This window comes from Alligator sinensis, unplaced genomic scaffold (genome assembly GCF_000455745.1).
Source record: "Alligator sinensis unplaced genomic scaffold, ASM45574v1 scaffold672_1, whole genome shotgun sequence".
In the NCBI taxonomy this organism is placed as follows: Eukaryota; Metazoa; Chordata; order Crocodylia; family Alligatoridae; genus Alligator; species Alligator sinensis.
Genome location: NW_005842830.1, coordinates 210,436 through 224,434, shown reverse-complemented (window position 1 = coordinate 224,434; position 13,999 = coordinate 210,436). Strand labels below are relative to the sequence as shown.

At 40.7% G+C, this 13,999-nt stretch overlaps 1 protein-coding gene across 2 annotated transcripts in view; it reads right to left on the bottom strand.

Moving 5' to 3' along the window:
- Positions 1-13,999, bottom strand: part of PTPRQ (protein tyrosine phosphatase, receptor type Q) — a 239,951-nt gene that overhangs the window by 92,561 nt on the left and 133,391 nt on the right. For both annotated transcript variants that reach the window (XM_025191547.1, XM_025191548.1), the window contains 3 exons: positions 9,500-9,651; positions 7,146-7,287; positions 5,412-5,681 (listed from right to left, as the gene is read on the bottom strand). In XM_025191547.1, coding sequence (XP_025047332.1) covers positions 5,412-5,681; positions 7,146-7,287; positions 9,500-9,651 — 564 coding nt within the window. The remainder of the gene's footprint in view (positions 1-5,411; positions 5,682-7,145; positions 7,288-9,499; positions 9,652-13,999) is intronic.

Genomic DNA, 13,999 nt, shown 5'->3' with positions numbered 1-13,999 from the left:
AAGAGCCTTTTCCATCAGCCATTCCCTCTCTATTTTTAGGGAAGGTAAGTTAATATGTGCATATATGGTTAGCAACAGTGAGAAAAAGACTAAGGAAAACACTCAGCTAAAACTTTGTCCTAGGATATATTCCATCTTTATCATTTTTAATCCAGACAAGTTATGCATGAATTTATATTTAGGGAAGAAAATAGAAAAGGCAATTGGGGCAAAAACCATCATTTACTACAAGGGTGGCCAGCCACAAGTGGTACCAGCAGCCTCTGTGTTGCACATGGCAGATCAGGGAAGGGACAGGTAGCAAAGCAGCAGATAGGGCAGGGAGTAGAAAGCAGAGCATCCGATCAGGCAGGGAGTACACAGCAGGAAGCACAAAGCAGAGCAGCAATTTGATCACAGAGCACACTACAGGGAGCAGAAAGCAGAGCAGCAGATCAAGTAAAAGAAAGGGATCAGAATGGGGAGGTGTGGGGCTAATTTGTGGCACACCTGCCAAAAAGGTTGGCCTTCACTGATTTACTACATGAATAAACAGTACCTAGCACAATGGGGGCCCAACCTGTTGAAGACCGCTAGTTGCCACAATACAAATACTTTCTTCTATTATTATTTAATATGGCAAACTACATCTTATGCCATAATGCTAAAATCATTGTCTTTAATATTTTTGACTGAGTGCATGTGTGTAGAAGTGTCAGAGAAGAGAGTGAAAGTGGGCTGGAACAAAGACAAAATTTACATTTTGATTTGTTCAAATTTCAGAACCTCCAAATGGTGCATTAAGTATCTTCATTTTTGTTTCCCACATTAGCAATTATTGAGTTTGTTTATACTCTTGTGCCTAGTGAACTTGGTCAGATTTAAAATTGAGAGAGCTCTTTAGAGAACATGTTAGCACCAGTTTAAAGTAGTTCCCCCTCCACACCTCTATAAACTCACTCAACCTTAATAAATCCTTTCTTGGATATAATCCAAAAATAGCTATTCAGTCATGAAATCTTAAATCATTCATGCATGTGTATTTGCTATATTATCTTTCATATCCTATATAAAATATCTAAACACAAAGTAATATAACCACCACAAAGTTCATAGGTTTTTTCTTTGTGGGTCATGTACTCTATCCTAGTATAAGTAGTTTACCGTGACAGTGGAGCTGGATTAGACAGCAAACACTACTAATCTCCTCATAAATTTAATCTTCATGATTCGTGTTTGGTTGTATCCAGATATGAACAAGTTTACATTAAAAAAAAAAATCAAACAATCTTTGCAAAGCATGTAAAGGTCAGATACTATGCAATTAGACACTGAGCCAAATTTGATTTCACTTTCTGTCAAAAATAAATGCATTGTCAGTGACTCAGTGCTGGCTATGTATTCTGTGACTAATCTTAGACCACCATAAATAAGAAGCTGACAACAGCTATAAAACTGTTTCCATTCCCAACCATGAATCTCCAATTCCTAGTAGCTAGAAAACAATTCATCCAAACACATAGTTGAGGAAATGTTGACCTGATAACAACTAGCTTGTTGTAAACAACTAAAAGTATCTACATTTAAACCAAGTTTCAACATTTAAACAATAGCAAGAGTTGGAGCTGCAACAGTTTTGGAGGAAGAATTCCAATTTTGTAACTGAGGAGTTTAGTCTTGCATTGATAAAAAATATATAAGGCACATGATATTTCAAATTAAGAAAAGTGTTTTAATATTTTATTAATAATATCAATAATGAGGTCAATTTAATTTAATATATAATCCATTATATGAATTGCATATTGTTTGTACAAATAAGGGGTGCCAAATTCACGTGGGCTCCTGGGCTGGATCTGGATGTTGGAGGTTCTCCTGGACAGGATCCGAATATGGCAATGGCGTGGGAACACCAGGATTAACACAGCCATTGCTTGCATCCTGCTCCCACCAACACACAACTACATCAGGGCTTCTAGGCTGTGAATTTAGCAGCAGACCCTGCTCCTACCTGCCCCACCTTTTAATTCCCAGGCCTCTGGGATCTCCATGGGCTGGATGAAAGAGCTTTGTGGACCAGATCCAGCCTGCAGACCTTATCTTTGACACCCTTGGCATATATTAATAAAAATATTTCATTAATATTATTAATAAAATCAAAATTAATTTTAAAAAACCACATCTCCAAGTAAAAATATTTGTAATGTAGGGTCCCTCTAGACTGTCTTCCCCAGCCCAGGGTGCATTCATAGCATCTCCAAAACCTCTCCAGACCCTTTCTTTAGGGTACCATTGATTGGCTGCAACCTAATAATCTTCAGCTGATCCCAACATAAAACAGTTCAATACAAGTCCAACAGCCAACCTTCCCTGACCCAGAAGCTTCCTTGCCAGAGCTCCCTGTTCCTAGGTCTTCCACAGTCCTTTAACAGGCTATCTGTTTGGAAGCCCTCCTGGTCCAGAGCTTCCCACAGAGGCCAACCTACACTTCCTGTTACTTTGTCCCAAACAAGTTCTCTCAGCCTTTATAACAGTCAAGTGCTCCTCAGTTTAGTCTGACAACTTGTAAGCTACTAGCCATAGATCTATTCCAAACATGATTCTGTCTCAGAATTGAGTGAGCCATTATCCTGGCCTCTGGCTTTTTGAAGAGCCTTGTATTCAACAATGTTCTGAAGCGTACACTTACCAGTCTACCAACCCCTTTTCAAACCAGCATTTAAGTTCACATGTCACTTTGATCTTAAGTGGTATTAAATGTAAAGGGACTAAAGCATATGCTTAAAGTTTAGCCAGTTTGCTGTTTAGATAGGGTTAGGTACAGTCATCTCTAATGACTTCACTGAGATGGGAGTCTAGTGGGAACATTTCTATTGACCCGAGTATGACTTAGACTGAACCTGAAAAGGACATCTGTAAATATGTAAATCTATACTTTGATACTTTCTAATATTTTCCAAATTTATAACTATGATCTAATTGTAATAATCTAATTTATTGTAAAACTGGCCATTTGACCAACATAGCTCTTTATTCCATTTCAAACTAATTTCAGTAGCTATCCCAATATATGCGAATATAGTCATTCATAGGTACTTGCTGAATAGTTTGGACAAAATTTTCAATTTATGGCCTGTACAGGGTTTGCTAAATTCAAATATTCACTATTCATCATTTAGAACATGTCTTCTAAGTCATTTGGAAGTGTCATCTCCCTTGAAATATTTGCATATGTAGTTGTAGGAAATGACTGATAACAAATAACAAAGGAGCAAATATTCTTGTTTAGATATAAATACGCTTGTTCTCATAGGAATGTGTATACTATTACAATGGACAGACATGTCCCCAAACATTCATGAGAACAAAATAAAATGCTCTTAAGCAGGGGAACACAAAGACTTCTAAAGCCTAGTCAAACAGAACAGCCAATCAGAATATGAATTAAATTTCATGAGGACACTTCTAGCAATAGTCTTCCAGCTGTGCTATCCCATTATCTGCTCTTTCCTCATTCAAGGCTTATTAAAGATATCCCATATCACAGTCTCCCAGAAAAATTTTAATTCAAAGAATAAAGTCATCCAACATTTTAAGTTCCTCAAAAAGAAAAATAGGTAGAGTTAGTTCCCAGGTCTATACAAATGAAAGAGGACAGAATAGAGATAAACGTATTTCTGGCAAATTCTCTCTCTTTCTCTTCCTGAGCCCCTTCCCAGTGTTTGTCTTGGATTAAAATCTTTCCAAAATTTTAAAAACTATTAATTACTAGAAGGTTTCTGGCAAAAAGTAGAAAAAATCCACTTCTTTCATATTTAGGCAAAAACTACCAGGGTACTTGCATTCCCAAAACATTTGACAAGTTCTGCTGACTTAAAACTTATTAAAAATGTTACTTCATATAATGCTTTTGAATATTTCCAAGGAAGTAATGTAAACAATACATGTATATTGCTGTCTGCAGCTTACAGAGTGCTTCTTTGAAAAAAAAGTAGTTTGTAGATTTATACTGATTGAGAATTAAGTGATGAGCCTCTACAAGGGGGAAGGGCTGACCTAGACCAAAGGTTTAACACCACATCTCCTACCTCCAGGAGAGTAGGCGATTCTGAATAGGTGGGGCAGAAATTTTCCCTCTCCCCTCCTACCGAGGTCAGTGTATAACCTAATGGTTATTGCACTCTCTTGGAGGTGGGAAATACAGATTTGAATCTCCATCATGCTGAAATTCAAGAAAATTAAATGAAGACTTCCTACTTCCTAATGTATAGGCTATAGTATAGATACAGAAGATGGACAACAACATCACAACAACTGGCTGTGTTGTTAAAATAAAGTAACTGTGATTGTGTGGGGTCTGATCCTGCTGATGTTAGCAAGCCCTATAGGGACTTAGATGTAGATTCAAGATAGACATCAGGAGGCACTACTTCACAGTCAGGGCGGCCAGGATCCAGAACCAACTTCCAAGGGAAGTTGCTCACTCCTACCCTGGGGGTCTTCAGAAGGAGGCTAAATAATTACCTAGCTGGGATTGTTTGACCCCAGCATTAATTCCTGCCCATGGCAGGGGGTCAGACTTGATAATCTGCTCAGGTCCCTTTTGACCCTACTAACTATGAAACTAACTATGAAACTATGCCACGTTGCTTAGTTTCTAGATCCAAACTGGCAGCCGACAGACTTGACGTTTTGCTGCTGGCACTCAGGCAGTTCTAGGCAAGTACAGAACTGAAAGCACAGGTGACTTTGGATCTTTCAGATTGAACAGGAAGGCATCTAATGAGCTACTGATCCTTCCACAGTTAGGCAGCCATTCAACAGGCAATTTTTGAGGTACCTGGTTCCTGTTCAGGTGCCTAGTATCTTTTTGGATCTGGCATGCTTTTCCTACTAAAAAAATCCTACTCATTTGTCAGTTATAAAGAACATTTGGGGATGTTAAATGATTTTATTTATAACTTCTATTGTTGAAATTCCAATAAGTCACAGTATGGAATAATTAACATTAAAATACAAGACATTATTTGCTGAAATACCTCCCTTTCAGATAGAACTGTCAGAATGAGAGTATTAAATGAGGTGAAACTATACCTGATCTAACTATGAGCTAATCAATACTGGGATTGGATTGTAGGATAACATATGAAAACAAGACCTAGCATGGCAAACGCTTACTTTTTTATCTTTAAGTCCTACTGGGCAATTAAATTTTACTCCCCACCCCTTGGACTCAGAGCTAAGGGCACTTTAAGATGGGGATGGATGAATGGGCCCTGTTTTTCACCATATTAAACTGTGAATTAAACTCTGATTATGTTTTGTTAAGGGAAGACTCAGCTGCTGCAGTAAATGCAAGGAAGGCATCAAAGGTCTGAATAATTTAATTCCATTTAAATTAAACAACATGTGAACTGAATAAAAATGGTTACCTCTTTCTGGAAATGTGCTGGCATTACAGATCTGCTCTTCTCCTTCACCAGCCAATGTTGCAGCTCTTATTTTAAATTGGTAAGAAACATTTGACATCAGATGTCTGAAAGTGTGCACCGTGTCATAAAAAGAAAAGTTTGTAGAATTTCCTTCAGAACTTATGATGTAATGAGTAATGATGCCATTTGACTTGGAAGGTGGGTCCCACTGCACTAGAACTGACTGCCAACTAGTTGCAGTACACTGAACATTCTGGACAATATCTGGAACTTAAAAAGTTACACAGGCACCAAAAGGTTAACATTGCCACACACTTAACAGGGTAATCACATTACAATATAATTAGAGAAGGCGGCGCAATGCTTATAATAGGGATTGGGCATTCTGATGACAGACAAATTGATACTGTAATAAAAACACACTATATCTTATATGAAAAATGTCTTTGATGGTACTTACTAGAGGCTTTCTTCCCAGCAACTATGAACATGACTGAAACAAGGCTTGAAATGGAAACAGTGATAGCACATTAGGCTCCCTAAAACCAGCCATGTGCACTTTACTCTCTTGTCCTCCCTTACACTCCCTTAGCCTGATTTCTCTTCAATGCTGTACTACACCTGCAATCGGTATAGTAAGACTATCTCCTCCTCTGGAGTTACAAAAAGTTTCTATATCGCCCCCAACTCTTTCCATTCTCCACCGCATGAGTTCTTTTTAAGGCTCAGGTATAGCTTATGAAATGTAATAGGTAAAAACAATATCACATTGAAAATGAAAAACAGCAGGAACAACTGGTTAAATTCCCCCAGGGAAGTTAGATTGCTGGATTTCCAAAGTAAGAGAGAAGAAAAAATAGTGAAAGTTTCTTTTCTCTCTCCCCTGACATCATGTCCAACAATAAGGAAAAGACTAGCTCTGATGTACAGGAAAAGGAGAAAAAGCTACTAAGGCTCTCCCTGTGCCATCAGAGTTCTAGAGACAAGGTAACATTTGCAGGTGGGGGGATTTTTTTTTTTTAGCGGATGATTAATTAAGTAAGTTCAGTTATAGTTGTCTTCCCAGTTAATCAGGAAGAGCAAAATGGGACAAAGTAGGAAGTTTAATTAATGACTGTCTTCCCCCCACCCCAAAGCAAGTGATCAGAATAGTTTAAAAGATTGGATTGATTACAAGATTTTTTTTTAAAGCAGCACCTAATTTATTTGCCAGCTCTACAGCCAGCTGCTGGGGGTACTGCTTGAAATGGTGGTTTCTTAATGCTCCAAAATATCATTTTGTACATCATTTTGGTCTTCAAGTATTATATTTATATTACTTATGGTGTTACCAAAAGATTTATAATAGCCATGTAAGCCTCTCTTTTCAGTAGAGAATGCCTTCTATTTCCAGATTTCCACTGCCAGCTTTCAAACTGGTGAGATAATTATTATATGCCAGGGAGGGTATAATGGGGTGGACCACTCCAGACATGTTCCATTTCTATATTTTGCCTCTAGAGTATCTACTGCTTGCCCCTGATGGAAACAGGATGCTAGGCTGGACAGGTCAGTGGTCTGACCCAGTCTAACTCCAGGCATATTGGGTACAATAAGAATGTCAACAGAGAAATGAAAATGAGATAGCTTTATGGTGCATTCAATTTGGAGAGTAAAAGGAAGAACACTGTTCAGTTATAAAAGGAAATCTGCACAGAAAAAATTGAAGTTAATAAAAAAGAAATGTGTTCTAACCTGATTCCTTTGTTGTGAATTTGATGATGTTACTGAACTGATTGCCATTTCCAACTTTTGTAAAGGCTGAAATACTGATAAAATAAGTGCTGAATGGCTCCAATCCAACAAGGTTTGCCTCATTTTGTGAACCTGAAACATTCTTTCAGGAGAAGAAAACATTTGTTACTAGAAAAGTAGTACAAACCCTGTACCTACTGACATCAATGAGAATATTAGTACTGCACTCTTTCTTCTCCAATAGTCTGTTATCACCTAAAAGAGCTAAGGCAAAGCAAAGTCAAGTTCTTTATCCTGATACGCATTATGTGTATGAACACATACAATATTTTGATACATGAATGCACATTTCATTTACTTGTTCAAGAATTCATTTCTTTTCATTTTTTTCAGAAATACCAAGATAAATATCAGAAGAAAGGAGAGACCAAGAGCTTCTCTAAAATGCAGCAGTCAAGAAGCAGTAATTGTATTTGTCTGCTGCTTTCCTTGTTTCTGAGGGACTGCTTAGTGTACACTCAAATTTTTTAGTAAAACAACCCACCTAGCAGATCATTTACTGCTAGAAAACACAGCTTCTTCCCTCCTTACACTTCCTTCCATTTGTGAGGAAGATCTGTCAAAGCAAGCCATTAAATTGAATAATACATATGCACAGTGAGACAGACACATATCTTCTGATAACTGTATCTTGCCATGTCTAAACTATACAAAAAAATGAAATCTCAAAAAGGTTAATCAAATGCACCTTTTTTGTTCCAAAATATAATGCATGTTTGTACCCATCAGCAGTATCATGGTAAAGGATCTGACCTTGAGAGCTGATGGCACAGCCACTCCACAATACTACCCCCAATCTCTCTCCATTCTGTGCTACCTGCATCACAACTACATCTCAGAGAATGGGCAGGACACCCATTTGGTGGTAGTTTCTAGCACTGACTTGGTGCCAGTCTAAAGAGTCATTTTTGGCTAACTTTTGGCCTTCCTCTTCTCATCCCCTTCTCTCCTCTTCAAGAAGTAGAGAAGAGAGAGGTAGTTAGCAATGTTAGTCTGAAGTCAAGAAGAAAGCAGGGCAAGGCAGCACCTTGGAAACTAACTCATTCAGAAAGGCATAATCCTTTAGGTGACAGCCTACTTCTATCCTGAAGCTCCTGATGAGATAGAAGTAGGCTGTCATCTTTGAAAGCGTATGCATTTCTGAACAAGTTAGTCTCTAAGGTGCCACCCTGCCCTGCCTTCTAGGAGAATCAGAGTAAAAGAGATGAGTGTAATAGATTTTCTGTTATCTGAGACAAAAGAATATTTTAGAGGGATAGGGCAGGACACGTAAAAATACAGGCTCTCTCAAAAGAGCAGCTACTTCTGTGACACTCATAGCCACCTATAGATATACATTCAGAAATATGTGTTAGAGCTGCTCAATTCCAGCACGAAAGCAGGTGCAGGTTTGTCAAAATAAATCTGTTATAGGGTGCAGCTGCAATGTCCCTTCATGCATGGCTCTGCCTGTCCCACTACTGCAAGTCATCAATGAAGTGTGATGGTCTCTGATAGAGGCTATCTGATCGTCTCTATCAAATCTAAATCTGCCTGCTGTCTCATGATGCACGTGATGTGCAAGCCATTCTGGACTGATCCTGAGCACTGGATCTGGCACTCAGGGCTAGTCTGTGGACCCAATCTGCATTGGCCTCAGATGCAGCATGTATGTAGTGTGTAAAGCTGATGTGTGCTGCCTGTGGTGCATGGGTCTTGTCCAAGACCCACAGGAAGCAAGGCAGCACCGCAGCTCCATGGGTTGGATCTGACCAATGGACAGAATCTTTGACACTCCTAAGTTCAAATATACTCATTACTTTGTTCACTTAAAGTTTTATTTTGGCTGAAAGATGCCATTACAAAAGCAATCCGCTACAGTTTCTACCCATTTTGCAAGTCAATTTAAAATCCTTTTTTTTCCTTTTGTTTTTGTTTGTTTTTTAGGTAATTCAGAAATGCTTGAATAGTAAACAAAGGAAGTGAAGAATCATAAAACGGGGCCATTTTTTGTTTTTTCCCTAATATCAAACTCAGGGTATGAAATATTGGCTGAGGGCAAAGCAAATATCATGATTACATTAATGAAATGCTGAATGTTCAAAAAAATAAAAACCCTAATAATTTTTACCTTATCATTTTATCTTAATTTTCTTTTTTAATAAATTGCATGCGTCAGTTCATACACTTTTTATTAATACATAGCTAGACATTTAAAATATCATATTTTATTCTTGAGATACGAGTCAGATAGTCAGAAATCTAATATGTATTTTTCCAAATTACCAAAACCCAACTAAATGTTGCAAACATACCTGAAAAAATAGGTTTTTGTTATTGCCTTGGTGAATCTTGAAAGTATATCTCTTAATAACACCATTTGGCTGAGGACTTGGATTCCACTTTAGCCACACAGAATCTGCTGTGTAGTTGAGAATAGTCAAATTCTGAGGAGGCGCTAATGGAACTGAGAGAGGACATGCTAATTAGTTCAAATACATTTTTCCAATTTAGGCAAATACAAACAAGCAATGCAGATTTATAAATATCCATATCTACATTTACAGAACCTATATTATGTTAATATTTTAATAAAGGTCGTACAATTTTTGTGAAGTCTAAGTAGGAAGAACTAGTCTTTCCTGTCTATCTGTTGATGTTGTACCTCATTTAAACAAAAACATTTTTTCAAAACTGGTGAAGTACACACATTTGGCAAGAAAACAAAACAGACAAACTTATCAGGAAATGTTTATATTTGCTACTTAAAGTTGCCTGCACTATGGCAGCATGAGATGTATAATTTGAAACAAAGAAAGACATAGAAAAAGTTTCTAGGAGGTTAGGAATATTTTAGGGGGTCTAAGAAATATTTTCCTTGTTTTTGTTTTGTTTTCCTGCACAGGTCAGATGTGGATATTGGTTGGTTTATTTTGAAAATCCTTGGGTTATAATGCCTTCCAAAGGCGAAAAGAAATCATTATTTAGGGATAGTTCCACAGTCCTGAATTAGCCCTGCACTTTTCTACAGTAAAATCTACAAGCAAAGGCTGGAGAAGGAAAACTCAAAAAATATTTCCCCTACAGAATTCCCCTCTTTCACCAGGATGTTGCAGGCTTGGCTACCAAAGAAACTGCAGCACGTCTTGCCTGAACTGCAAGGAGTTTAGAAGATCTGCCAAGGGCCTCGGCCGCTTACAGACAGCCCTTGATTTCCACACCACCTCGAGGGCCACCTGAGAACTCTTTCCTGACCTCTAGGAACCCTGCTCCTTACTCCATGCTTGGAGCCTTACTTAGAGTTGTGATTTGAAGAGTACAGGGAAGGGAAATAAGTGGTTATCTGTTTAAAAATTGCAAATTCTCTGATTAAAACCCCCCAAATCCACATTTTTCCACAATTAAAATAAAATTCCACTATATATATAGGTATCATTTGAACACAATGTTTTATTGATATATTTACAATCTTAAAGCTATTTGGAAGCCAACCACTGCCTCAATCACTAGAATAAAATACATTCTAAATACCTACTAATTTTGGCATTAGATTTTTGGTTTTTTATAATGGAAAATCAGAGCTCTCCCTGCCCCCTTCACACACCAGGATGCAGTCCTCCAGCTTCTGGCTGCCATTGTCAGGAGGCTCAGGCAGGGGGGTAGGGGAAGGGAGCCCCCCGTCATGAGGACACTCCTCCCCTTCCTCCCCCCCCAGCCCTGGGAAGGCCTGGGCAAGGTCTGCATGTCAGGGGGACTCCCAGCCCAGCTCCCTGTCTGGGGAACAAGGCACCCAGCAATGCCTGTTTGCCTGCTGAAATCTACAAATGTGCCAACAACGAATTACGTCAAAAGCTTCATGAAGCTACACTGCTCTGTTAGAAAGAGGAAGCAGTACCACAACATTTCAAAGATTCTTGGTTTGAACAATTATATAAAAAAGAAGGGACTGTGACTGTAGAGGTATCTCCCTGTTGAACTGCATTGGAAAATTGTCACTCGCATCATGCTCCCTAGGCTGAAATCTCTATCCTGAAAAGACTCTATCGTGAATGTCAATGCAGTTTTCACCCAGGATGATCCACCATTGATATATTTTCAGTGAAGTGGCTGCAAGAGACGCATAGAGAAAAATCAATACCACTGTATATAGCCTTCATCAATCTGACAAAGGCCTTCAACACGGTCAACAGACAGGGCCTTTTTGCTGTTGTAAAGAAATTGGTGTAGCCCAGGTGGTACTCAATTTATATACCCCTTCTCCAAATGAAGGGAATGTTAGTGGGGCAGGAGCACTGGGGAGATGTGGCTGCTCAGCTGGGTACAGCTTTCCTCCTCCCCTATATATAACAGAGTCAGGACACGTATTGGGACTTAACTATATACAATTGAATAAGAGATAAAGTTAAAATAGGACATATTAACAGAGGATATAGGAACCATAGGCAATATATGTACAAATCAATACAAATACTCTATATACAGGTGAGAGAGCAGGTAATCAGAAAGGGGAGTCTTAGCAAACGTTATGCATTCTCATACTCTAATAGGGTGCAAGGTTTACAAAGCATGAGGTGCAGAGCCCAAGGTAGAGAAAAGGCAAGCTGCACTAGGGTACTGTTGGTGACCTGGGGCAGAGGGCCCCCGAGAAAGGGAAATGGGAGCACCCTGATGTCCCTGCAGCACCCTACTACCTTACTTAAATAACCCAGTGGGTGGGGCCTTAATCTCTAACCCATCTCCCTTGCCTCCTTCAGGGGTTTCCCGATGGCTTGCCCGGATGAAAGGGCCCCCTCCCCTGTGGGAATTCCTTTCTTGGGAAACTCACACTCCTGGGACCCACAGAGGCTCTCCTTGTCACCTGGTGGAGCATTTCTTCCCTCTTCAGGGCCTCGGGTATTTCGTAGGGCTCTCCCAGCCGGCCTGCTCATGGCCTTGTGCACCATTGTGTGCACCAATGGCCTTGCCTCGTGCAAGCTGTGGGAGACCCAAGCCACTTTGTGCAGTGCTGGAGTCTTGGTCAGCTCCAGGGGCCTCTATGCACTGATCCATGCACCAATGCTGTGCTCCCTCATGGCAGGACTGAAGGATGTGGATGCTTGCTGTTCCTCATCTGGTGAGTCTCTTCGGGCTCTTCTGGGGCAACCACTCCGTCCTGCTGGCCAGCTCTTCCAGCTCTTCTTAGCCCTCTTCTCAGTCCCTCATTGCAGCCACCCAGGTGTTGGGCATGCTGACTTTTTATTCTCTTTGGAGGCTCTGCCCACAGATTACGAACAGAACAATCAGAGAGAAAGGGGGTTAGTCCCCTCTCCAGTCCGGCTCTTCACTTCAGCCCTGGGTAGGAGCAGGGCAAACTTTTCTCCTTGCCTTTCCTGATTGGTGGAGAGTGCCCCACCAATCACTTAAAACCTCTCTGAAGCTGGCGCACTGGGCTGCCGCCAGCAAGCCCACCACATGACCCCCTTCTATGACCAGGTCACATACTGCCTGGACATGGGAGCTGAGGCTGATGTCATCTTCCTGGACTTTAGGAAGGCCATTGACAACAGTTTTTCACCCTATCCTCATTGGGAAGCGAGCAGACTGTGGAGTGGACGCCTACACGGTCAGGTGCGTGGCCAACTGGCTTAGGGACCGCACCCAAAGAGTGGTGGTGGATGGTTCCTTCTCGGCCTGGAGGGAGGTGTGCAGCGGGGTCCCGCAGGATATGGTCCTCGGACCGATATTACTTAATATCTTCATCAGCGATTTGGATGAGGGTGTGGAGAGCACCCTCTCCAAGTTCGCTGATGATACCAAGTTATGGGGCAAAGTTAGTACACCAGAGGGCAGGGTGCAGATTCAGGCTGACCTGGACAGGTTGGATCAATTGGCAGAGAGAAATAGGATGCAATTTAATAAAGATAAATGTAAGGTACTCCACCTGGGAAGGAGGAACCCCCAACACACCTACAGGTTGGGGACTGTCCTTCTCAGCAGCTCGGAGGTAGAGAGGGATCTTGGAGTCATAATTGACTTCAAGATGAACATGAGCCGGCAGTGTAAGAGGCCATCAATTAGGCCAACCACACCTCGTCGTGCATTAGCAGGTGCATGACTAATAGAACAAAGGAGGTGATGCTCCCCCTCTATGCAGCACTGGTCAGGCTGCAGTTGGAGTACCAATTCAAGTGGGATGCGGACAACCTGGAGAGGGTTCAAAGAAGAATCGCTTGTTTGATTAGAGGCCTGCAGGGAAGGCCCTATGAGGAAAGGCTAAGGGACCTTAACCTCTTCAGCCTTTCCAAGAGAAGGCTGAGAGGAGACCTTGTGGCATCATACAAATTCATAAGGGGAGAGCAACATGAAGTAGGAGATGATCTGTTTACCAGGGTACCCCCTGGAACAACAAGAAACAATGGCATAAGCTACTGGAGAGAAGGTTTAGACTGGACATTAGGAGAAAATTCTTCACAGTAAGGGTTGCCAGGATCTGGAATGGGCTTCCAAGAGAGGTGGTGCTATCACCTAGCTTGGAGGTCTTCAAGAGGAGGCTAGATAGTCACCCGGCTGGGGTCATCTGACCTCGGTCCTCTTTCCTGCCAGGGGCAGGGGGTCAGACACGATGATCCATTGTGGTCCCTTCCGACTCTACAATCTATGAATCACACTGGGTTGTCCTCCCAAACTGTTGAACATCGTTTGCTCATTACATTAAGGTATAAAGACAACTGTAGTCTATGAAATGAAAGAATCAAATGCCTTTGACATCAACAATGGAGTGAAATAGGGATGTATCTCAGCCCCTGTGTTTTTTAACATCTGCTTTTCATTCCTGC